Source organism: Lobosporangium transversale (genome assembly GCF_002105155.1).
Source record: "Lobosporangium transversale strain NRRL 3116 chromosome Unknown BCR41scaffold_17, whole genome shotgun sequence".
NCBI classification, from domain to species: domain Eukaryota; kingdom Fungi; phylum Mortierellomycota; class Mortierellomycetes; order Mortierellales; family Mortierellaceae; genus Lobosporangium; species Lobosporangium transversale.
In genome coordinates, this window is record NW_019028995.1 from 379,234 (window position 1) to 402,871 (window position 23,638).

At 42.2% G+C, this 23,638-nt stretch overlaps 8 protein-coding genes and 1 non-coding gene across 9 annotated transcripts; 4 read left to right on the forward strand and 5 right to left on the reverse strand.

Annotated features, from left to right (window-relative positions):
• Nucleotides 1–2,395: 2,395 nt before the first annotated feature.
• On the forward strand, nucleotides 2,396–2,468 carry BCR41DRAFT_t65. The gene has a single exon. It is a non-coding gene; the product is annotated as a tRNA-Thr (tRNA).
• A 2,762-nt stretch (nucleotides 2,469–5,230) lies between these two features.
• Nucleotides 5,231–7,565, reverse strand: BCR41DRAFT_421902 (hypothetical protein). The gene is made up of 3 exons (XM_022030089.1): nucleotides 7,246–7,565; nucleotides 5,461–7,152; nucleotides 5,231–5,361 (listed from the first exon to the last, which is right to left on the reverse strand). The coding sequence occupies exons 1-3, from the start codon at nucleotides 7,343–7,345 to the stop codon at nucleotides 5,342–5,344; spliced, it is 1,812 nt and encodes a 603-aa protein (XP_021881654.1). The 5' UTR covers nucleotides 7,346–7,565; the 3' UTR covers nucleotides 5,231–5,341.
• A 1,062-nt stretch (nucleotides 7,566–8,627) lies between these two features.
• Nucleotides 8,628–10,543, forward strand: BCR41DRAFT_336149 (hypothetical protein). The gene is made up of 2 exons (XM_022022021.1): nucleotides 8,628–9,075; nucleotides 9,167–10,543. The coding sequence occupies exons 1-2, from the start codon at nucleotides 8,976–8,978 to the stop codon at nucleotides 10,357–10,359; spliced, it is 1,293 nt and encodes a 430-aa protein (XP_021881655.1). The 5' UTR covers nucleotides 8,628–8,975; the 3' UTR covers nucleotides 10,360–10,543.
• Nucleotides 10,544–10,704: 161 nt separating this feature from the next.
• On the reverse strand, nucleotides 10,705–12,543 carry BCR41DRAFT_353028 (histidine kinase-like ATPase). Its single transcript, XM_022024062.1, has 2 exons — nucleotides 11,819–12,543; nucleotides 10,705–11,712 (listed from the first exon to the last, which is right to left on the reverse strand). The coding sequence occupies exons 1-2, from the start codon at nucleotides 12,108–12,110 to the stop codon at nucleotides 10,712–10,714; spliced, it is 1,293 nt and encodes a 430-aa protein (XP_021881656.1). The 5' UTR covers nucleotides 12,111–12,543; the 3' UTR covers nucleotides 10,705–10,711.
• Nucleotides 12,544–12,601: 58 nt separating this feature from the next.
• On the reverse strand, nucleotides 12,602–14,570 carry BCR41DRAFT_54260 (hypothetical protein). The gene is made up of 2 exons (XM_022030896.1): nucleotides 13,649–14,570; nucleotides 12,602–12,730 (listed from the first exon to the last, which is right to left on the reverse strand). Exons 1-2 carry the CDS (start codon nucleotides 14,281–14,283, stop codon nucleotides 12,688–12,690), a joined length of 678 nt encoding a protein of 225 aa, XP_021881657.1. The 5' UTR covers nucleotides 14,284–14,570; the 3' UTR covers nucleotides 12,602–12,687.
• Nucleotides 14,571–15,024: 454 nt separating this feature from the next.
• Nucleotides 15,025–16,444, forward strand: BCR41DRAFT_353031 (Ctr copper transporter family-domain-containing protein). Its single transcript, XM_022024063.1, has one exon. It carries the CDS (start codon nucleotides 15,125–15,127, stop codon nucleotides 16,340–16,342), a length of 1,218 nt encoding a protein of 405 aa, XP_021881658.1. The 5' UTR covers nucleotides 15,025–15,124; the 3' UTR covers nucleotides 16,343–16,444.
• Nucleotides 16,445–18,327: 1,883 nt separating this feature from the next.
• BCR41DRAFT_421907 (hypothetical protein) lies at nucleotides 18,328–18,972 on the forward strand (the record flags this gene model as incomplete). The annotated part of the gene is made up of 1 exon (XM_022030090.1): nucleotides 18,328–18,972. One exon carries the CDS (start codon nucleotides 18,328–18,330, stop codon nucleotides 18,970–18,972), a length of 645 nt encoding a protein of 214 aa, XP_021881659.1.
• Nucleotides 18,973–19,229: 257 nt separating this feature from the next.
• On the reverse strand, nucleotides 19,230–22,510 carry BCR41DRAFT_54381 (hypothetical protein). The gene is made up of 6 exons (XM_022030897.1): nucleotides 20,457–22,510; nucleotides 20,223–20,348; nucleotides 20,012–20,114; nucleotides 19,776–19,923; nucleotides 19,522–19,692; nucleotides 19,230–19,413 (listed from the first exon to the last, which is right to left on the reverse strand). The coding sequence occupies exons 1-6, from the start codon at nucleotides 22,339–22,341 to the stop codon at nucleotides 19,285–19,287; spliced, it is 2,562 nt and encodes an 853-aa protein (XP_021881660.1). The 5' UTR covers nucleotides 22,342–22,510; the 3' UTR covers nucleotides 19,230–19,284.
• BCR41DRAFT_54385 (hypothetical protein) lies at nucleotides 22,266–23,575 on the reverse strand. Its single transcript, XM_022030898.1, has 2 exons — nucleotides 22,478–23,575; nucleotides 22,266–22,279 (listed from the first exon to the last, which is right to left on the reverse strand). Exon 1 carries the CDS (start codon nucleotides 23,440–23,442, stop codon nucleotides 22,681–22,683), a length of 762 nt encoding a protein of 253 aa, XP_021881661.1. The 5' UTR covers nucleotides 23,443–23,575; the 3' UTR covers nucleotides 22,266–22,279; nucleotides 22,478–22,680.
• Nucleotides 23,576–23,638: the final 63 nt, after the last annotated feature.

Genomic DNA, 23,638 nt, shown 5'->3' on the forward strand with positions numbered 1-23,638 from the left:
TATTTAGTTTGTTTCAAATTTCTTGCCATTTTACTCCCTCCAACATGCATGTTGGTTTCTTGGAGTGCTATCATATCTAAATCTTTCATATCACCATATTCACATAACGCTTCTATTTTCCCAGCTTCTAACGCACCCCGTATGTTAAATGATCCAAATTTAATAGCATTGCTATTAGATCTAGTACTGTCCTGTCTATTTTGAGTGCTTGCATTACTCATTATGGACTAGTGGTTTTGGCGGCAATCCACTTGAGGTTGATTTCTCTTCTTTTCTACTTTTTTCCTTACTACCTGCTCCGTTTGCTATGAGAGCCATAATCCCTGCTAGGGACTCGTTAGTAGGAGGCATGCCTGGAAAAGCAGCTGACTTACCTTTGTTTTTGGGCACGTTCCTGTGGAACTCTCCACTCAGTCCTGCTGCCTTCAGGTGCTCGGCTGCGAAGTCCATTCCAAGATGTTGGCTCATCATTCCTATTAACATTTGGATTAGTAGACTGTTTTGAGCACGTAGTTGTTGTTGCTCTTCCTGTAGGCGTTCCACTGTATCTACCAGTTGCTGGATTTTCTTATCGACTGCACCAGTGTTGCTGTTCTTTCCTATGACGTTTGTTTGACCAGAACTTTGGATATTGGTTTTTTCTTCCTGTGCCTTCTGTTGGTTGCTTTGAGTAACACTTCCACTCTTTCCCGTGGCGGCTTTGGCGTATGAGAGTTGTGGTACAACTTTCAGTGCTCCTCCCTTTTGGTATTCCTTGACAGCTTTGATGTGCTGCTTTGTCTCCTGGAGTGCAATGAATACCTCGCATTCCCTCATGATGTGTCCTGGTTTGTGGCATTGTCGGCATCGTTTGTCGTCCTTATCACCCCAGAAAGTCTCAATGCCCCCGATTTTGACTGGTTTAGTCATAGTTTCCGCCATTGCTTCTGCAGAGGGGAAATACACGAATGCTTCTCGTTGATATTGCCATTTCTTCCCGTCTTTTGAAAAATAGCGTGGCACTTTGACGAAATTCGCTTGCTTTTCTCCAAGGAGAGGCTCCAAGTCCTTGTCTGTCGTTCCAAAAGGGAGACCTGAGATTTTTGCGACGTGTGTCAATGTCCACTCGACTCGTTCATTGCCGATTTTGCGGATGCGCGCGAGTTCTTTTCCAATGAAGACGTGCTCCCGGTTGGCCAATTTGAATTTTGTGACGTCCTCAACATTGTTATAAACTACTGCTGCGGTGATCTTGACTCCCTTGGAGCATGGGCGGGTTGCAATCTTTTCAATAGTACCGAACTGCAGCATTGCTGACTTGATAAGGAATTCCGGAGTCCTAGGAGCAATACCATAAACCTCCACTGTGCGTTCCAGTTCACGTTCACGGGTGTCGGTATTCATTTCAAAAAACAATGGGACTTCGTGTTCATTTCCGTCTTCATCTTTGTGTGTAGCAGTCATTTCCAGGAGCGCTGTCAGGGATGGTTGATCCTCAACAGCAACACGGAAAGCAGTATATCCATTGACTTTGACCTTGTGTGGTCCTTCTGTGCAATAGATGGCAGCATCCAACAAGACTGTTTCCAGGTCTTTCTTTTTTTCGGCAACCGTTGTTCCATAAAGGTCCTCGAGGAAGACGCCGGCCGCCTTCAGCCTATCCTTGGTGCGTCTCACTTCCTGCCATTCTGTGACTCCCACAGTGGCCATTGCGTCATCGTCTTCGTCCATTGCGTCCTGTTCTTGTGTAGCTGCACGCAAGCCATTTGCACCCAGGCTGCGGTTATACGAGGGACGGCTCTTAGAGCCCGTTCCCTCGTCAACGCGGCTCCCGCTCGCCTCTATGCCGCTTGCGGGACCGACTTCTTGGTTGTTGGGCTGTCTTTGAGATCCGATTCCGCTATTTGGAATGCGAGCTCTTTTCGAATGAGGGACATTTCTGTCCAAATTGGGTGGATCATGTTGCTGATTTTTTCCTAATGCAGGTTCCATGATGAGTGATGTCGTTGGCACTCTTGTGCGCTAACAGGGGGTGTGGAAGGGGTGTGTATAGAGAGGGAATGTGTAAATGTAGCGTATCCGATGGTGTACGGAGAAGAGTTTTATAAAAACTCAAGCAAATCCCTGACCTGGCACATGTTTGCTTCACTTTATGTGCCTTAACCAGGACTCGAACCCGACCCCTGGGCTAGACAGGAGGGTGCCCTGACGAGTATACTACTCAGCCATTGGGCCTGATGTCCTTTGACCCCGTTGCCCTGGTCCATACATGACGTCCTTTGACCCCGTTGCCCTGGTCCATACATGACGTCCTCAATCTCACAGAAGCTTTTGGCTACGCCAAGGGTTCACCCATGATCTTTTTTTATTAATCAGCTGACCACTCCAATGACGTCCTTGGTTATTGCTGGTTATTGCCCTTATGGCTTAGTGGTTATAGCGTCCCACTCGTAATGGGAAGGTCCTCGGTTCAACTCCGAGTTGGGGCAACTTAGATCTAGAAATACCTTTTGGATTAATCTATTTGACAGCCTAGTTGCTAAATATTATTTGGCAGCCTAGTTGCTAAATATTATTTGGCAGCCCATTGCCAAATATAATCAACTTTCAAGACTCTCTTTGGCAGCCCAGTTGCCAAATAACATTCATTATTTACTTGGCAGCCTACCCAGGGCTATTTGGCCTCTAACTATTTATTTATTTTTATTTTTATTTTTTTTTTTTCAAGTAGGTCGCTCATACAGTTTTGGAGGTGCCATTTGGAGATCAATGCCTATGAGAGGTTTTCGCTCGGAGCAAACGCGTCTCACCTACTACCTAGACGTCTTCAATAAACCATTCCCTAACCGTGTACATTGAAGGCTGTTTTGTGAAGATGTCATCGCCGCTGCCCTTAGTACCTCCGGCGGCATTAGCTGTGCAAGGCAATGTATCCACAGAACGCTGCTTGTTTTACCACTGATGTTATGACCCTGTTTATCAAAAAAAAAAAAAAAAAAAAAAAAAAAAAGTAATGTATTTGGCAGCCCAGCTGCCACCCAAGAGTGCGAAGTTAAGTGGCAGCCCCCAGAAGTAGGCTGCCAAATAGAGGCAAAAATTACTATATTTGGTATGGGCTGCCAAATAATGTTTGGCAACTGGGCTGCCAAATAGATTAATCCATACCTTTTTGTCACCAAGAAGTTGGCGCTCTTTCTATTTCATTTCCGAAGCGTTAACCATTGTCTTGTGGCGTTTCTTTTACACTACCCACATATTCTTTGGAAAAGAGATTTGTACGGAGTCTTTATTTCAGTCTTTAATACCACTACCAGGAAGCCTTCCACGGCACAAGCTCGATACCCAAGCATCAAATATTGACCAGAATATTTATCTTATCAAAGTCGTACGTAGCCCAGAATATTTATCTTATCAAAGTCGTACGTAGCCCAGAATATTTATCTTATCAAAGTCGTACGTAGCCCAGAATATTTATCTTATCAAAGTCGTACGTAGCCCAGAATATTTATCTTATCAAAGTCGTACGTAGCCCAGAATATTTATCTTATCAAAGTCGTACGTAGCCCAGAATATTTATCTTATCAAAGTCGTACGTAGCCCAGAATATTTATCTTATCAAAGTCGTACGTAGCCCAGAATATTTATCTTATCAAAGTCGTACGTAGCCCAGAATATTTATCTTATCAAAGTCGTACGTAGCCCAGAATAGATGTTGATATTCTTTATGCGATTCTGAGACTAAATAAAGGATTACAAACGATTTATCTATAATTGGAATATACTATGCCGCTTTACTTTGCACTTTTGTTGGTCGTATTCTTATAGGTTGTGGATGGTTCCCTGATGCTTTCTTTCATTTAGCGCTTGCATACATCTCTAGTGTTCCGTACGCTATTAAGCATATAACGATGAGTTCAGTAATTAGGGACCTCTAATGTGTAGTTTGTTTCGGTATATATATAAACGATCATACTCATTGCTACGATGCATAGCGCGCCGTACTACTACTCTCTTTCTTTTCTCTTTCTTCTATGTCCTTATCACTGTCCTTCTTTATTAAGAGCTCAAATGCCCTCGGTACTAAATTTTGTTTACCAAATTCACCAAAATACAATGGGTAGACCTCAGTTTATTTTGTGGGCAGTCTATCCTTTCACCCGTTTGTAACCCGAGAGAACTTATATTCTGATAGTTGGTAACAGTTCGCACTCAAAGCCGATCGTGCCACAATTACCTATATCCCTCTATCTAAATAGCTAAAATACTTTAATAGCATAGCCGTGACTTATAGTGATGGAAAAGAGGTATAAATACTCTTTTCTGTTGCGTTGATAAAGATCCTTATTTTTGTCTCATTACATTCCAGGCTTACTATCATCGTCTTTAGCACGCAGTGTCGCATACTCAGCAGCACATGTAGATGCTCATTGCGTCTAGGGACTAGCTTCATATTGTACAATCACCTGAAAGAAAGTTTGGTCAAAAAAATAAAATTTTGAAATGGTTATGAAGAGAAGCACTGTCTTCAATCCTATTTCTTGCCGTTTTCCCTCAGCATGTACTGCCCACAAACCTCAGTGATTATCCACATTGGCCTCATTAATAAAAGCCTAAATTTCCATCTTGATTGGTGAAGTATTTTTGTATGTCACAAATGAGCTGTTTGTCAGAGATTTAAAATAAAAAAATAATAAATAACCCACTTTGACCAGACTTTATTTCGGGTGACTGTAGAGCGGAATAGAGCGTGAAAAATATTTTGTAGATAGATGGTAAGCAGTAGAAAAGTAAGTGAGAATAAGATATGGGTCCACACACCACACCCATGGGGTATTTATTCATTTTCTGCTAGAGGGACTTATACCAGGTAACTACGTATCTATCTGTAGGATGACATAGGTTCGTTCTAAAAATTTCATATCAAAGATTTATCGCGTCTTTGTGTGGCGCGTTATTGCCACTAATTTCTACTGTTAATCTTTTTAGCGCATTAGTATTTTTCTTAATTTTTTTCTAGCTAGGCCATAATATTGCATACTATGAAATATGCAACAGAGCGCGATAAGTATCGCAGCTCCCACGGCGCTGCAACTTCCAACAGTAAAATAATTCCAGACTCCCCTCTACTCTAGATTCACCTTCGCTTATTTCCTTCGAAATAAAAAGCTAGAATCATGTAGGATACACGTTGCCGCTTGTAGATGAAATAAAGATCCCGTACAAATAACTTCATCCTATTCTTTTTAGAAATGCCTTGTTAAAATTCTTTATTATGTCGTTATCGCTACATAATGGACTGCATAAATTTATAAAATTACAGTAATAAAAACACAGTAGAATCATGGTATTATAGTCTTCGATTTCAGTGCGCCTTAGAAGTCTCTGTGCAACAACAGCAGAAAAAAAAAAAGGTTTAGAAATGAATAACTACTTGTCAAGTGTAGAAATCTGTCAGATGTCTGAACAGTGTAGTGTTATTACCTGGAAGAGGCTCATCTTTTTTTGGCCAAACCTTGTTCCTGTGGCGTAACATTTCCTCCCCCAAAAGAAAACCATATCGATTAAAAAACTCTTCAGGTAACTCCCAACTGTGAGGATCGAGTGGGTGGCCATGGCACCTTGCTCCATTGATTAAAACTCTGCATAGATCTTCAACATCAAAACTTTTTTGATGCAAAATCATCTGCGCCCTTAATCTCGGACATGGAATCAAATCAATTCTGCTGTCATGTGGGAGAGCATAGACCTTGGGATCAATATTGGGATCTACTACAGGTGGTGCCGAAGCAAGTACCTGGATCTCAAGTTGCAGCCGCTTGCTCGGGATAACATTCTGCTTCAAGCCGTCATCCAGCCCCAGTGTGGGTGTAGCCATGTCAAATTCATTGCCGTCCTCATCCAAGATCGAGGTTGGATCAGTAGGAGAGCCAGCATCTATTGCAGTAGTGCAGTAAGTGATTGTGGCTTGAGCGGGCGCGATGACGGGATCTCTAAGTGGAAGTGGAGGACGACGATGGTGATTGAAATGATCATGAAGTTGTTCCAAAAGAGGAACATCATTCACGATTTCCTGAGGGGTTGCCAAATCAGTACGGATAATCGATTGAAGAGTGCCAGGAGGGAAAAGGGATGACTGAAGTTCATCAAAAACGGACGCATGTTTTGTATACTCTGTTGCTCTCTTTGCTAGGTATGTTCCTGCCTCTGTGAAAAATAGTCGTGATGCTACAGGCGGCTCGCAGGTTGTAATAGATCTAACGGACTTCCCGTCGTCAGGTTCTAGCATACAAACCAATGACGGTTCGTTACAAAGGATACCATCATTGATGGGGAATAATGTAGCGTTGTCTGGATCCATTGCTTGATCCACAGGTTCATTCATTAAGGTTGAGGAGACAGTTCTTGTTGATACAGGAGATGAAGAGTAGGAAGAGATATTTTCGAAGGCAGAGTTGGTAGGGGACGTAGTTGGAAGAGTAGCAGAAATGGTGGATTTGGGACTCGATGGCAAAGAAGTTGGTATAATAGCAGTAGTTGAAGTAGAAGGAGGGGAAACAGAATCAGGAGATACTGGCGCTGTAACCGGAGCGCTGACAACCTTTTGATGCAATAGCTGCTGCGATTCCTCTGCTAAGACTTGGAGAGGGAGATGGCCATTAGGAAGGAATATCGATGGTGTTGTGGGCATTGGTGTCCGTTGCTCCTGGCTCGACGATATTGTGTCTGAAAGCTGTTTCCGCGCATGTCTGTCGTAATGACGACGATAGAACTCAGCCTTGACTTCCTGCAATATCGCCATATTTCCACCTTTATGTAATGTCGTTTCAAACGAAAAGACAACATGGCGCAGATAGTAGTTCTCGCTTTGAAGCGATTCGACAGTAGTTTTAAACTGTTGAGTGTCCTGTTGAATCCGCATATTCATTTGAGAGTTCTTTTCTTGAAGGTCTTTAATCATTGCTTCCATTTCCTGAAGATGCCTCTCTTTACGGTCACGAAACGCACGCTGAGCGGCTCTATTTTGCTCCTTCCGCACCGCAGGCGATGCAGGATTAGGCTTGCGGCCAGGTTTTCTTCTTACTTTTGCTGATGGTTCAGATGATGAGGTGTGATTACTACTGGCGGAGTCCGAATATCGAGTCCCAAGTGTTTTGCGACTGTCTGCATCCTCGTCTATTGTAGCATTATGTTTAGGGGACTTCAATTGTCAATGATTGTAGACTGCAAAATGAAAGGAAAAAATGTTCGCTGTAGTATATATTTCACCTGAAGAATTGACTGTACTAGAGTACAGCCTTTTGTCCTTGCGATCAAATTGCTGTTGAATGATGCGGAGTTGTGGTAGTGGCCGCATTGTCGAGGTCATTTCTGAGACAAAACAATCGAACCGAGCACAAATAAGTAGAAAGTAATATAGTGAGCAATGGAATGGAGCAAATGGAGAGTTGTCCCTCGTCCTGATGCTGGCTCCTTCGGACTAGAACTGGAGCGTTGACAGACAATAATAATAAATTGAATAATGAAATTCTTATATTAATAGAGAAGACTGATTATCGAATTTTGACCTGATTAACTAAATAAGAGCCATGGAAGGAAGTAATTACCATCATGAAATCAATCTGCCGAAAAACAAAAAAAGAGCGTGCGCAACTCAATGTGTCAGTCACGCTGGGCGCATTTCTGGAGGATAGCTTTCTTCGCTTGCAATTAAGGGATATTCTCCATGTGGAGTAAAGGTTAGAGAGCCTGTTGTCAATTATCCAATGATATTCGACAACGACAGATTCTGTCCTTTTTAAAGTATTTGTATACATGAATACATATTTGTTCACAATAAATATACAAATATATATATCTATGTAAAATATAGGTGTTAGAACCCTGTTTTGCGTATTGGAAATCCATTTACGAGCAAATCAATATGTGCGACATGTATACTTGTTGTTTGCAGCTGGCGGAAAAAACACCACGCGGAAGATGGGGGTACAGAGGAAGATTCGAATGGCTCTCATTTGTCATTCTTTACGTATATATATAATAATATTAAAAGTGGATAGTAGCCAGCAGGGACCTATGCACAAATGCGTCCATTACTTTTCAACACAACCACTTCTGGGCAACTATGCTTTGAAATGTGGCTTTTTTGGAATTTCAGACCCAGGCTGGAGAGTCTTGCCAAGTAGGTAATGTGAATAATATAGAATATGCTATATGCATCGATGCTCCTCTCTCTTTACTTCTCTTCTCCATACTCCATTCCATCACAAGAAGAAAGTTCCAATAAGCTTTTTATACCACGCGTTTTTGTCCCTGAACATGTTCTCCTGTAATCCAGCGATCCAAAACTATGCTGAATACATGCATTTGTGTACATGTTATATTTTCGAGTTAAACAGTTTTATTTTTATAAAATTTCTTACAAAGACAAAAAATAAAATAGTAGATTATAAGTCCATGAGGCTGCTCCAGTAGCCAATCACTTGGCTCATCGAAAGAAGTGGAGACTGTTTGTCCTCTTTCCCGTCAAGGTCAAGAAGATGGAGGACAGTTCTGGTCACTCGACCTCTCCTTTGGCTGGCCTGAGTTAGTACTAAAAAACTCTTTTCCCCAGCCTTCACGCCTCTTTTTTAAATATTTTCTTATGAGGCACATTTTCTTTCTCTTCATCCATCACATCATCCATCATCTCCTTCCTTTCTTCTTTCTTTCCTTCAGATCAGTTCATTTATTTAAATACTCATTATTTTCCTTCGGTCTCTGTCTAATCCATTTCTTTTGTGCCATCTCCACATCACTTTCCCTTCTCTTCCGTACACAAACTTTCCCCTTTCTCCACAACAGACAAACACGTTTTTACACAAAACATTCATAATATAGTCCCACACATTCAAATACACCAAAATTTTCCCTCTTTCTCTCTCACGCACCCTTTTCTCTATTCCTTTTCTCTCTTGACACCTGAATCAGTTCTCCGCATCCAGCCATAACGTGCAACCATGAACATGTTTAATACCGATTCAGGGTTCAGACCGCCATCCCCTTTGAACTTTGCTCCGCCCAGTCATGGCCTCTTTGGCGAGTCTCTTCCTTATGATGGTAAGTAGCTTATGCTAATGCTCCATAAATGGGTACATTTTCGTGATGTAAACTGTACTAACTTACTTTTTCCCTTCATGCCCACTTCTAGATTTTAAACTGTCAAATCAGGATTTTCTCAACCTGCCCGCTTCTCCATCTACATTGACAAGCGACCCATCCATGTCGCTCTTCAACCCTTCTGAACAGCGCTACTTTTCAGAGTTCCTCGATACCTTGGTCGTCGACCAGGACTTCACTTTTGACCCGAGCTCAATACCTAATCTTCCCAATCTGCCTCTCTTCACCTCCGAAACCATGCCCAACGGGTTCAATCTTGAAAACAGCAGCAACAGCAGCTCCTCCTTTCTCACCGGAGGCTCTATCTCTTCCTCTTCATCGTCATCATCATCTCTTGGCTCAACCCAGAGTATGATGAATGCCAGCACTATGGATTTCGAGTTGGTCTCGCCTTCATCCCAATCTAGTTTTAGTGGTTCGCATTCTTTTCCTTCTCATTTTAGCTATAATGGTGCTGTCGATGGCGTTGAATCCCCAGCTTCACCCGCGTCTCCTTCCTCTTCATCTGCCTATACCAACCCTAGTAAGCGAAAGCCAACCAAGAGCGCAGAGGCAAGACGGACAGCCTCTATCAACCAAGAATCCAGCAAAATTTCGACACCAATCCAGCAACTTTCAAAACTCTCACTTAATAGCAACAGCAATCCTAGTATAATCAATACCAACAATCCAACCAATGGATCTTCCAATCCGAAGAAGAATAAACGGGATGAGGACGAACATCCCGCATCATCTACCTCGCCCACCTTGGTCTCTTCACCTTCACGAGCACGACGAGAGTTGGTGGAAAACAGGCGAGAGAGAAACACATCAGTCTCGGATGGATCAGTCTCAGATACTGTTACGACAATCACAGCTCCGGCTACGGCAAAGCGTAAGCCTTATAAGGAGTTGTTGACAGAGGAGGAGAAACGTGCCAACCATATTGCCTCCGAGCAGAAGCGTCGAAATACAATTCGTAATGGATTCAAAGATATGACCGACATCATTCCAGATCTCAAGGATGTCAACAGCTCCAAATCAACGATTTTATTCAAGGCTGTCGATTTCATCAAGCATTTGGAGCGCCAGAATCGTATGCTGCAAGAGAAGGCCAGCAGACTTGAGATGAGACTTGTGAATCAAAGAAATGAGACTAATGGTGGAAGTGTCATTGGCTCTGGACTGGATGATCAGCGGTTGCAGGACATCCCTCACATTTATCCGGTCCCATGTAGCCGGTAAAGCTTACACGTAGCAAACCAGTAACAGTGAACTTTTCTCTCTCACTCCTCCTTCACCTTTACTTTTTTTTTTAGTGGCTCTATTTTCAGATAGATCACTTGTAGCATTATCGCCATGTTTCATTGTAATATAGCCCATATTTGTCAATCAATATCTATTTGATTTCTTTTTCAATCCAATATCCTTTCTTTTTTTTCCTTTTTTTTTTTTTTTTTTTTTTTTTTTTTTTTAACGAATAAATACCATGGTTTATTGCTATTGTTGTCATTTCTTTTTAGTATAGTACACCGTTTTATATTTACGCTACTCTATTACGTATTTTTTTTTTTTTTTTGCTAAAAGGTAGTTCAAATCATATAATGGATGAAGACGCCTCGCTACGAGTAGGGATGAAAATATTCAAGGGCACCTTGGAGTCACTGGCGTTGTTACTCTCTCTCAGATCTAGCACCCTTTTCGAGGACATTTGAGACGGCACTTGTTTCATGGCCAATGATTTAACCTGGGGCTGAGATAACTCCTTGGGGCTGATCTTGGCGACATCGGCATAGGTCTTGTCAAGGTCTATGGGATATTCATCCAATAGCTTATTCACGAAGATGTCAATGTTTCCCAGCACCTCTTCATCCATCTCCGGAAAGTTTTCCAGGTGGTTATCATCTCTGTACAGCGACAGATACGAACTTGTGCCATATCCTTCCATCGAGACTAGAGATAGGTCTCCACCAAAATATCGAGCGATCAATCGTGATAGAGGCAGACCATGCCCAGATCGACTCAGAGGAAGGTTCAAGTAGCCTTTGGTCTCATCGGCCAATCCGCTCGCGAGTGCGTTAGAATTTGGATCTGTAAGCAACATACCTACTCCCTGTTCATTCCCAAGTCGTTCATTTTCAGCCTTTGGTGTGACTGAAGTGGCAAAGTGCATATAGCTCCAGATCTTGTCTAATTGTGACAAGGCTATCCCGCCGCCTTGATCTGTGATCTTGATTGTCACATCCTCACTACCGTCAACTAGTGCCAGTGTGATGGGCGGTAGTTTTGAGCTAGTACCAAGACTTGATAGCTTAGACATTCCAAGCGAAATTGGGTTCCCATCCTTGCTCAAATGTGTCTCACAAGTTGCTCTCATGGCATTCTTGAGAAGCTCAAAGATGGTTCGATGGAGAAAATCATCCACATAAGTCATGGTGATGTCTGGGTTAAACGTCTGGATCAAGACGGATGGCGCCGGTTGTCCATAGTGTACGGAACAAACACGTTGAGCATCCTTGATAGCACGCTGTGAGGTCGAGAGCAGATTCACACGCTGCGCTAAGTTTAACTCGTGATCGCGGAGCGCAAGTTGCTCACCTTCGTAAATGAAAAGGAGCCAGTTAATTTACAGTCATGATGTCACATAGGAACTTGGAATTTTGAATCAGACCCTACAAAAAATAAACAATAAACATATCCTTACCAATTAAAAGTTGAGTACTAAGGTTGATGGAATAAAATCTATCGAAATAGGCCTGGATATCCCTGTCCATTTGTGGATCAATGAGCAACCTTTTATTATCAGTAGTTGATTGCAGACTAGCTTTAGTCGAGGTAGCGTCATCTCGATAATCTGTGAACTGAGCTTGGAGAGACTTCGTAAACTCTTTGAAACCCTGACTGAGAGCCAACATCTTGATTTTGTGTCGATGGCCTAGGTCTCGGAGCAACATTGTAAACTCTTTCTCTAGCTGAGGGCTTGATGGCTTCGGCATCTGGACCAAAAGGCTAATAATATCATTTGTGGGTATGTCACCGATGAATTCATATAGTTCATCAGCAAGTAAAACAGGAGGTGTAAAAGTATGTTAGAGCGGTTTTAGTAAAGCTTAAAGGACTGAACGTGGAAAACTGGATCAGTTACTCCTAATAGTAATAAAAGATGGTCATTCGGCTGGTATTCCTTGTCCTACTGCTCTGTTGTATGAGATCATCTTTTTTTTCTTCCACTCTGCAGTATCTTTCCCTTCCCGATCCAATTCTTTTTCTAAAAATTAAGGCAAACAAGTGCATAAAATACATTGAAGGAACAAACCTAATGTCTTCCAAGTAGGACCTGGCGATGTTCTGAAAGGTCGGCATCTCTGACATATTAGTCCCCAGCAGTTTTGAGTTCAACATGCTGAGGGCATGCGACAGACGGATAGGGAGTTCTCGATGTAAGAACACTGCAGGGATGACCAACGCGTCTTGATTATTTGACGCGAGGACATGTCTAATGAACAGAACAAGTCATATGAGTATTTGCTTCAAGACAAAAAGTCAGAACAGTGAGATTCTTTCTTTGTCTTTTTACTTCCTCTCATTACCGTCCAAGTGTGTATATTTGTTTGAGCTTATATCAAACAAAAAAAAAAAAAAAAAAAAAAAAAGATTGAACAAAATAGATTCGTTAGAAACTAAATGCGTAGGGATATTGTTATACTCAAGGAAGAAGCCCTTACAGACAATCGAGTCGCTTTGAAGCGACACAGTTTAATGATAAGAGCAGCCTGAGTTTTATTCATAGGCATTAAGTTTTTTTTTTTTTTTTTGGATTGTTATAGAAGAGAGAAAGAGAGAGTGTGTGTAAATGTAAGTCTGTGTTGTGTCCGTCTAAAGTAGGGCTAAGGAGTGATAAACGCGAATACCATTCGGTGGCGAAGGGTTGGAGGACGAATAAGAGAGAGAGGAAAAGATAATCATGAACATTGCACGAGAGACAAAGGATTGAGCCAAGCTAGGTTGGAAGAAAAAGAAAAAGGCGATAAAGAGAAGATGCGAAATTTCGGCCGAAGTAACGAAGCGCCAAATGTAAGCAAGAGAAGATTGAAGTGACTGAGACAGCGGAAGCGAAGGCTACGGAAGAAAGAAAGAAAAATGAATAAAATGTTTCCAGCCGAATAGAAGGAACCGGAACCAGTGAGACATCTGTGGGGTATCAGGCAACTCTTTACTCTTTTTCAACCAACAGTTAATCAGATTAAGCGTTTATAATGATTATACGCGAGTGCGCAGATTTATATATTACAAAAGCGAAGGGGGAAAGTATATACTATTAAAGGAATAATATGGAGACGGTGATTGATTTTAGAAGAGGAATGCAGAAACACCGACTGCAGTTGCCAGGACCAACGTCTTGACAAAAGAGTTAGCGACTATACCGGCATCGCTGTTGAAGCCTTTGCCATGGTCAGAGTGATCACTGGTGGAAGTGGGTTTAGAAGGTACTGTAGTGGTTCCAGTGCCGTTGCCAGGGTTGGGTGCAACATACTTGAGGTCGCAGAAAGGTGCAAACTTGGTATTGGAGCACATAGTATTGTAAGAAGGGCACTGCTTCATGTCAGGCATATCGAGGCACAATCCCTTCCATGCCTTAACTTCGTCACAATTGCTGTAGCCGGATGCTTCAGGCGTGGGGCAAATCTTACAATCGGTCATCATGGGCATCTCCTGACAGATAGAATAAACAGTTCCAGTCACGGTCTTACCAGAAGGAAGACCGGGGAATGCAGGCTGACCTTTACATGCAGGAATGAGAGAGTTGGCGGCACAAAATATAGAGTAGCTCTTTGAGCAAACAGTACCAGTGAGAACTGCATCCTCCGTTGGGATGCAGAGCGAGGCCAAGATAGTCATTGGTGCACAATAGGTGGTACTCAGCTTAGAATCAGCTGTGCAGGCAGCGTTGAGTGAGCATCCAGGCAAGAACGAGTTGATAGCACAGATCTCCTTGATAGCATCCGTAATGGTTGCATTTGGTACAACAAATGTTGAACATACGGCATCAGTGGGAGTAGCCAAGCAGCCAGAAGGAGCAGTGGCTGGGGGATCGTGAGGATGACCATCATGAGCAGTAGCGGAGGCGACGAAGACTGAGGCAACGGCGAAGAGCAAAGAGGAGCGCATCTTTCACTTGTTTCGTTTGTTTTGGGTTATGGTTGGTGAGTTGTTGTTAGATCTTGTGCAAAAGAAAGGAAGAGATGAATGAAAATAGAGAAAAATGCTGAAGTGGTCATGGAATGGAGGAGGACGACACTTTTATACCGAAATCCTTGGTTTAATATTTGCTCTCAAGATGACAGACATAGATGAATGTCAAGGGGTGTTTAATATCTTGATGGATTTGACAGGTGGTGTGGGCTTCTGTTAAAAGTCGCAAAAATGCTCTCATTCTTGGTGTGATAATTTGCTTTTATTGAATTGGAGTGAGTATATACAACATATGAAAAAAAAAAATGACAGTTGAATGTTTGACATACCGAAGAGGTACTCGTTTTCCTGGGTCCTCAATTTTCCTGATGTTCCATTTTGACAAACATCAGCCTGTTTATTTTTGTGGACGCACTCTTTTTGACAGGTGAAACCGGCATGCATCCATCTCTCAGTTGTTCAACTGTCATTATTTTGACATTTTCTTCTTCTTCCTTTATTCCCCCCTTTCTTTTTTCCTTCACTGCGTTATTCCTGTCTCTTTATTTACATATATTATATAATACTCTTTCTATTCCCCCTAGATTTCCCTGTCTTTTTCTATTTTCTTCTTTAATAGTTGTAGTTATTCCTGTTGTTCTCATTGCTTATTCATCTGTACATCTCTTTCGTGGCGTTTTTGACATTCAAGATCATTCCACTTTTTTTTTTTTTTTTTTTTTTTTTTTGGCGGTATAAAACCAAGTCCTTTTCGAATTCTCTTTGAACCCAAATTCTTGTTCATTTAATTCACTCCCTTTAAAAAGAATAGTAAGGAATGAAAGCCTTATCATTCCTTAGAACCAGCCCCCACTTGGCGTTGTTGTTTCTTCTTGGAACACTCTCTATTACCCATCATGTCCAGGCACAGAGTGTCGATTGTCTAATTACACCTTCCGATCCTTCTTGCGCTTCCTTTGAGCTGCCGGAGGCGACAATCAAAGCTGATCTAGATGGCCTCTGCACCCAAATGCCATACATGCCTGGTTGCTCGCTCTATAAATCATGTCAGGCTGCTTCCAAGGCTGATCAGTGGTGCACACCTTTCTCAGTATTGGCAGACATCTGTGCCTTGGATATGCCTAACATGCGCGACTGTAAGAATTATGTTGCTCTCTGTGGCGCTGCCGTGAATCAGACCTTGGCCGCTCGGCCTGCTATCTGCAAGAAGGCCCCCATGATCTCGGCGTTCCCGACCACCAAGAATGCCTCAGCTCTCGTCATTGACATTTGCACAGAGATGGATATGGCCGGTTGTGAGCGATGCCCCAAACCCAAGCCCGATACCTATGCGGCTGATTGTGATACCCTCGGTACTTATGCGATCCTGTGCAAGGCCATGCCAGACATGCACCAGTGTGCTGCTTGGAAATCCATGTGTTCCTCTTCTTCTGATACTGCCTCAGTTCTCAACTTCCAGGATTCCGAATACTGCGCTGCTGGTGTCGGTAGTCCTGATATGAACCCGCCTGCCATGCGTATGTACTTCCATTTAGGCTTCTCGGATTATGTCTTATTTGAGAAGTGGGTTCCTCGAAATCAGAGCCAGTACATTGGTACTTGGTTTGCACTCTTCTTCCTCACACTTTTTTTCCAGACTGTTCAGACCTACCATAACTGCCTCGAGGCCCAATGGGCGGAGGAGTATATAGCCGAAAGTGAAGAAGTTTCAAAGTCGGATTCTTCCATTCCTTTGGCTTCTAGCAAAGGCTCGCGTTCCAATCCAATCCTCCTCCAATGGATGCATATCTGGCGCCAACCTTGGACGCTGAAGGAGGCAAAGCAAAACATGTTCCGTGCTGTGCTGACTTTTATCGAAACTACACTTGGATATGCACTCATGCTAGTTACTATGACCTTTAATGTGCCTTTGTTCTTTGCCGTCATTCTCAGCCTAACCGTTGGCTCAGTAGTCTTTTCAAGGCAACGTTCAGTAGTTATGATCAAATCCAACGCCAATGCTGCCAGTGGAACTGGTTGTGCTGGCTGCGGTTAAAAGCACATCTTACTTTCTTCGTAAGCTCCACTATAATCCGAATGTAAATAAATGTCATATTCAATATCAAAATAAAAATAAAGTGCATGTCTTACCTTTCTATATTATGACCTCTGAGTCGGATAAAACCACCTATTACGCTTTGATTCATACTGTCGGACAAATCAAATACATGTATGCATGCGTCTTATTTTCCAATATGAAGAACGTGAGGGTAGTCCAGACTGCCGTACATTTACCACTATCCGTTACCTTGGCGTAGTTCTGGATTGCATGCTAATAGGACATTTACAATAATATACAGTGCATATCAAAATTAGCAAAAATTTTACCTTCTTTATTTCCTCCGCTTTTACTGCATGTTCAGAGCGAACTGGATTGGAATAAAGGACTAAACGAACAAAGCTTCATTAAAAAATAAATAACGTTCGTAACCGGCCACCACAGTCCCCTGACATGAATTCCATTGAACACATGTGTTGAACTCAAGAGAAGGCTTGGAAAGTATTTTTTCTTTTTTTTTACAGCCTTTGACAACAATGACAAAACTGTAAAATATGAATGTATTCGCCAAAATTAACGTAGATGACTCCTTTCTTCTAGCACTAGATACTAAAATGGATCAATCATTGATGAAATAAGACACGTGTATAATGAATATATTTGTGTATATCCATCGTATCCATAGTGAACTGACTTATTTTATTTCTTTACAAGGCCATCTCGCATTTTGTCTTTACTGTTTGAGAAGATATCACGAAGATATCACACGGCCATTGATTAAAACACCCTCTAGATTTTATTAGGGATATATGCAATTGAATAGTGTCGTTCATCCTATCACGTATGTATATATATATCATGGCATGTTTCCTTCTATCTGTTGTAAGGATTTCCCTGTTTAGCTCTGATAATTCTATTAACTTTTTAGATAGATGGCCCATTAAACCAAGGGAGATCTGATTAAGCCAGAGAGCAATCTATAAAGAATGTTAAAGTACAATGTCAAGGAAGTCAAATACCTATCCCGAGTCAGTAAGCATGTTCGTGTACATGCACATAAAAATATTATACATGTACTTGTACTTGTATGGCGGAAGAATCTTCCAGACAACACAATAGGTTAATTTTTGACTTACTTTTGACAAACTTTAAAAGAATATTCATGTACCTGTCAAAACGCTGACTCGGGACCGACCGCCCATCAGTACCTTAACCCATACATGTACAGGCTTTTTGTGATGTTTTTCTTTTTTCTACTTTCCTTTTGATGAAATGACATCCTTAATGGTAAACCCCGCATCGATTAAAATTTCTTTTTACTGTATGGTCAGCTGTGTGAAGGAGATCTATTGGTGTTATTGTTCAAGTTATTGATCTGTCTCTTATGGACGTATCGATATGAATTCACTAACGACAGTTATAAGAGTTGCTCGAACAACAAAATAAAGTATAGGGCCAATTTTGGCAGACAGGGGTAGAGGAAGGAGGAGGACTTTCAGGTACTACCATGGCCGTGTCAATAGTTTATATTTGTCAAGTTGATAAAGAGAGTTGACAGACTGAGTAAATGTATTATTTAAGGTTTGACAAAGAGACAAATCCTTGTCTCCTTTGAGGTACACAATTTTGACGTTGACACAAACAAACAACGTGCCTTCTATTTGTTTTCCGTTGCCCTATACATTCAAAAACAAATACATGTAGCACTTTAGAAACTCTTGTTGTAGAGCTTGAGCCAATCCAGAAGCAACAAGGCCACTAATATATTTTTCCCAAGGTTATCAGCACTAGATAAGGAATGAAGATGCAAGAATTAGTTACTATCGCAAAAAGCATCATCGTCAATAGATTCAGTATAAAATGGTCCCTCTCCCGCTTTCTCTTTCTTTACTGTCGTGCCACATTTTGCTACCACTTCCTCAGTCATATATCCGTCTTCTATATCTCTTTACTGTAATACATCACATCAGTTTTTTTCAACCATGAAGTTCGTTGCTGTCGCCTCTGCTGCCATCTCAACTATCCTCTTCGCCACCCCGTTGGCCGAAGCCCATGTTACTGCCAACCCCTCAGCTGCTGTCTCAGGGTCCTACTTTCAGACTAGTTTTCGTGTCCCTCATGGTTGTGATGGTAATGCTACAAACCTGGTCATTGTCGAAATCCCCAAGGGTGTTTCCTCAGTTAAGCCCCGCCCTCTCTATCCTTGGAATACTACCATTTCCATGGTACCTCTCGATACCCCCATCACCACACCTACGGGCACCATCAATACCACCGTTGGTTCTATTACCTGGTCCAATGGTCTAATCCAAGATAACATGTACGAAGATTTCGGATTGCAGTTCAAGTTACCAACTCAGGAAGGCCCTCTCTACTGGAAGGTCTACCAGCATTGCGTCAATAACGAATGGAACAACTGGACCAGCGTCCCTGACGCCAACGGAAAGACTGATGGTTTCCCTGCAGCCGTTATTACTCTTTCCAATTCCACAACTACCACTGGCCCTGGAGGTGCTTCCCCTTCCGCTAGCAGCAAGCCTAGTGCTGCTGTCGCCGCCTTCCAGAGCTTGAACTTCGGCCGCGTCGCTCTTATCAGCTCTGGTGCCTTCTTGGTCGCTCTTATTTAAGAAAAATAAAATAAAAAAAGCCTTACCTATATACCATGCGAAGATAAACAGGCAGCGAGTGGAGAAGAAAGGAAGAGGACGAGAAGGAGAACGCATTATACATCCTATCATAGACTATATGGCGCTGCTTCATATACAACGCTTCTATTATCCATAATGCTCACACCTTGAACGTAATACAGTTAATAATAACAATGGTAATAATACAAACCTGGTTGCCATTCAAAGTTTGGTACTCATCTGAATGCGATAATATTTATTTTCTCCTTGCGTACCACAATTTATTTATCACATATGACACAGAACTGCAGGTCAAGACGGTGAATAGTATAGAAGCCAGAGGAAAAAAATCAAAATGAATGCTGCAATAATGATCTTGTATTTACGGAGCAGACGAATTGAACGCTGTTCCAATCCGATTTCGTCTCGAAGCCGATTCAGCTTTTTTTTTTTTTTTTTTTTAAAAAAAAAAAAAAAAAAAAAAAAAGCAGTTAGTGTCCCTGCATAGAGCAGATAAAGCGAAGCTTCGGAAAAAAAAGAGAGACCTACATTAAAGCGTGCAGCGCCCATGATCTTCGTGCAGAGCACAATTCTCTCGTTAACATCCTTGAGCTTCGCGTCTACAGTTTCGGCTAACGTCTTGCCAGTGGAAGGTGATGGCCTAAGGGCTAACTGAATCTCTTGATTATCGATCGCTCGTAGCATAGCGGTCATCAATTTCTAATACACATATTGTACAGTAAAAATGATTATTCATTCATAGTCACGGCATTCAATTATATAAGACTTGCAAATGTACTCACTTTAGCACCATCATCCAATTTATTCAACTTATCGAGACACATATCAATCTGCTGTGATACGTTCTGGATATTTGCATAGCTTGCTTGAAGTTTGCCTTCTTGTTGTGCCAGACGGAGATCAATCATATCAATCAACAAATCCATATCCCTAGTTTTATCGCGAAATAAAGGAGTAAATAAATTTGTGATAAAAATAAAGTATTGATAAGGGACACTCTACATGTTCCGTCGCATACTCAGAGATGTTTTCGGACTGGTGTTTCTTGGAATCCATAAATGCATCAAAGCCTATCCCTCCATGTGGCTTGGATGAATCAATAGTATGGTCGCTCTCCACGTCTAAAGCGTCAAAAAATAGCAGCAATGTAAAAAGGGAATAAGATTAGCAACGCAACTACATAAATATTTTTCAGCCGCCATTGATTCCTTGAATGCTATTAACCATACCTCCGTGGTCCATGACACTTATGGCAATCCAGTTTATAAATTCGCACTTCAGCTTAACGGAAGGGGACTCGAGGCACATAATGTTAGTCCTATCACCATTGAGCATAGAAAATATCGCTGTGGCATCTATGAAATTACAAAAAAAAGAAAGAAATTATATGTGGTGTCAACAGCTAAGGAATTTTCATGGACACCCATCGCTTGTCGTGTTTTATATTATTAAAAAATACTTACGATTATCATTCATAATGGACACATCAACTGCGGTATCGAATTTTTCGTATTCGAGCCCACGGGCAATTTCACCAAGATAGAGCTCCAGGCCAAATGTTGCTTGTCGAAATTCCTCGCGATATTTTCGCTCCATCTCTTTCCATTTGGCAATTTCGGCTGTCTGTAGCTGTAGCTGTTCCAGTCGCTGCTGCTCCTTAACGCTTGTCCACGACCATTTCCTGCTGAGGAGCTGTGCAGAGTACGGTATTGTCTTGGATAAATTATTGTTGTTGTTATTACTTATCTGTCGGACTGAAAATGGTGGCTCATGGTGTTCTGTAGGATCGCTTCTAGACCGATCAGGTGTTCCTGCAATGCCTCTGAGAAACAAATTACTGCTGCTTATGGGGCTGTACCGCTGATCCAAATACCCAAGTGCCCGTCCAGAAGATATCCCAACAGGGGAAGCTATGGGACTTTCACTTAGGGTTCCTGAGCTTGTCATGCGCGTCTGATCCCAAGCTAATGCAGATTTGACGATCTTTTCTCCTAGATTTTGCTTGTCTCGTTCACTGCCGCTCAGTCGAACAGACTCTTTTGTTGGCTTAGAGAGGGCAGTGCTTAAAATTCCGGTTTCTAGTTGTTCAGACGTATCATCTTGACCTCCATCATTCGGCCAGAAAGAGGCAATCCGGCTCTGTTCTTGTTCTTCTCTTAATGTTTTTGCTTTTTTCTCTAATGCACGGTAGGTCACATATGCCTCCCGAAAATATTGTGCACATGCAGGCTCCAATTTCAAGGATAGCTTTTTATATTCGACATTTTTGCCCAGAACTCGAAATATATAGTATCCTTGGAACTTTGAGTTTTCATAAGATCTGAAAAGAAAAGATTTTGTCCCTATGATGTCCAGGCCATTCGCTCTCGACTGCTGAGGCATTGATTGAGGCTCGTAATTAGTGAGCGTACCAATAGGTGTACTGTAGATAGAAAATGGTATGACATGTGGTGCCAAAGGGCCTTGTTGTATTTGAGTATATGGATGATGTTGCTGTTGGTACGTTTGCGATTGGAAACGAGTTTTGGACGCGGATAGCGTTGCAAAGGCATTGACAAAGCTAGTTGGTAATGGTTCTAATTCCACCAAGAGCAAGTTTGGATCTGGGTTCGCCTGACGTGCTTCCTTTAGTGCAGGCGAAATGAGTGCTTCCAGGCACCAGGTCACCGGTATCTGATGGCGAACTTCTTCTCCGACAGACCGACTACGATGGCGGTGGTGGAAGCTATGGAGAAACCCATGATGGTGACGGTGACGGCTCGACCGGGATGTTGATGAGTCTTCGTCATCTGTAGCAGCTGTCGCGAAAGGAGTAAACATTCCGGTGGCAACAGAGTGAGTTTTTTTTGTGAAGCGCCTCTTACGCCGCCCTGAACCCTTCAGCTTGAAGCCTTTGGAAGTCGAGGGTTGATCATCTCCCGAAAGGAAGTCTCCAAATAAGGGGAATGTACTACGAGTTTGTATTGGTTTCATGACACCGTTTTGAGTCCCATGCAGATCTCGAGCAGATGGTGCGGTTGAGAGGGGCGCAGTTGAATGCTGATTTGAGAAGCCCACGCTCTTTAATAATAAACGTACTGCTTTATTATTTTCGTGCCCTTGCTCTGATCCAGACAAGCTACCGCCTTTACCTTGCGTTACTGGGCCTTGCCCATTGTTGAAGTGAGTTATAATGCTGCTGGGGCCGTTTCGTGGTGGGAGTTGTGGTGGGAGACCAGAGTCGGTATACTTTAGTTTCGAGCGTGTAGACAATGAGGCTTTTTTGCTTTCTGGTGCTGATGGAAATCTATGTGTGATGCCTCCAACATTAGATATGAGATCTGATTCAGGTTCTAGAGGGAAATTCATCAATCATGCTTTCCTTAGCTTATGTTTAGGAAGATCTAATTGTTTAAACATAAAACTCCCACTCATACTTGCATATTTCCACAAACCCTTCTCTCAAAACCACATCCATAGATCCATACACCTTTGTGATTCTTACCAAATGTAGCCTCCGAGTCACTTTCTCCACTTGTGATGAAGGCATTTACTCCACCATTATCACGCGAACTCGATCCTTGTTTTCTTCGAAGCTTTCTAAACCTGTTTTTGATCCCTTTCTTAGGTGTTTTATTTCCTACTATTTGACCTTTTCGCGTGTTTGTCGTAAACAGGGGTGGGCTGTTATTGATATCTGCAGGTAACTTAGCGAACGGCACTGATGAAATAGACAGGTCGGCTAGAGGTTCCCGCAAAAGATATAGAGCGTGGTGGCGGCATCATGCTCACATTTGAAAAAGAATGATAAAGAGGTCGCATAAGCTCCGGAGACTGTGATCTCTTCATTTGACTGCCATTATTATTGCCAGAGAGAGCAGGAGGCACAGTAGGACTTTCAGATATTGTTCCTGATGCAAAGTTATGTCTCGCGATAGCATCTACAGAGGAAGGTGTAGTAATACCACCTGATGGCGGTGTTGATTGTGCGTGAGGGCGAATCGTACTTGGTAAGAATGAGGCGCTGCAATAAGGGTGGAATGCACCAGGCGGGACCGAGATGGGCGAACTTAGTAAGCCTCCTGATACCGTATTCCGCAAGGTTATAGGATCAGTTTTAATCAAAGTTGCAGAGAAAGACCGAGAGAGCTGCCTTTTAGCATGGGGCCGTACTGTATCCGATATTGATGGTTCAATGGTTTCTGTAGGTGTAGGCTGGAGCGTAGCTTTAGCTTTAGCTGTTCCAGAATTCTGCTGGACACAACATATACCATCTGGTTGACTGTTGATTGTATCCGTTGGATTAGGTAAGTTATTTTTATTAGAAGAAGAAGAAATAGAAGTAGGAGAACGGCCAGCAAGGGAAGTTGTGCAAGAAGACTGTGGTCCAGCTAAAGGATCGGACATGGTGGTAGTATCAGGCGAAGTGGGGACCCGTGGAGGCCAACCACCTAAGTAGCCATTATGCATCGCAGTGGAAAGTAGACGAGGATAGGAGGCAGTACTTGTAATGGAAGATGATGCACAAAGTTACAAGCATGCAACGTAATGGTTGTCTGCACTGGTCTAAGAGCTAAGGTGAGAAATGAGAGACGAAAGGAAGTGAATGCCAAAAAAAAAAATAGAAATATATATTTAATGTTCTACTTACTGCATATGAGAGAGC

Coding starts and splice junctions, on each gene's coding strand:
- BCR41DRAFT_421902 (XM_022030089.1), bottom strand. CDS start 7,345: ATGACCTCGACAATGCGGCCACTACCACAACTCCGCATCATTCAACAG. Junction 7,153..7,245: donor TAGTACAGTCAATTCTTCAG/GTGAAATATATA, acceptor ATGCTACAATAG/ACGAGGATGCAGACAGTCGC. Junction 5,362..5,460: donor AAAAGATGAGCCTCTTCCAG/GTAATAACACTA, acceptor GTTGTTGCACAG/AGACTTCTAAGGCGCACTGA.
- BCR41DRAFT_336149 (XM_022022021.1), top strand. CDS start 8,976: ATGAACATGTTTAATACCGATTCAGGGTTCAGACCGCCATCCCCTTTG. Junction 9,076..9,166: donor CGAGTCTCTTCCTTATGATG/GTAAGTAGCTTA, acceptor GCCCACTTCTAG/ATTTTAAACTGTCAAATCAG.
- BCR41DRAFT_54260 (XM_022030896.1), bottom strand. CDS start 14,283: ATGCGCTCCTCTTTGCTCTTCGCCGTTGCCTCAGTCTTCGTCGCCTCC. Junction 12,731..13,648: donor GCACCTTTCTGCGACCTCAA/GTATGTTGCACC, acceptor GTTTGATATAAG/CTCAAACAAATATACACACT.
- BCR41DRAFT_353028 (XM_022024062.1), bottom strand. CDS start 12,110: ATGCCGAAGCCATCAAGCCCTCAGCTAGAGAAAGAGTTTACAATGTTG. Junction 11,713..11,818: donor TAGTACTCAACTTTTAATTG/GTAAGGATATGT, acceptor TCATTTACGAAG/GTGAGCAACTTGCGCTCCGC.
- BCR41DRAFT_54381 (XM_022030897.1), bottom strand. CDS start 22,341: ATGAATTTCCCTCTAGAACCTGAATCAGATCTCATATCTAATGTTGGA. Junction 19,924..20,011: donor CAGTCCGAAAACATCTCTGA/GTATGCGACGGA, acceptor CGATAAAACTAG/GGATATGGATTTGTTGATTG. Junction 19,414..19,521: donor TGGGCGCTGCACGCTTTAAT/GTAGGTCTCTCT, acceptor AAAAAAAAAAAG/CTGAATCGGCTTCGAGACGA.
- BCR41DRAFT_353031 (XM_022024063.1), top strand. CDS start 15,125: ATGAAAGCCTTATCATTCCTTAGAACCAGCCCCCACTTGGCGTTGTTG.
- BCR41DRAFT_54385 (XM_022030898.1), bottom strand. CDS start 23,442: ATGCATAATGGCTACTTAGGTGGTTGGCCTCCACGGGTCCCCACTTCG.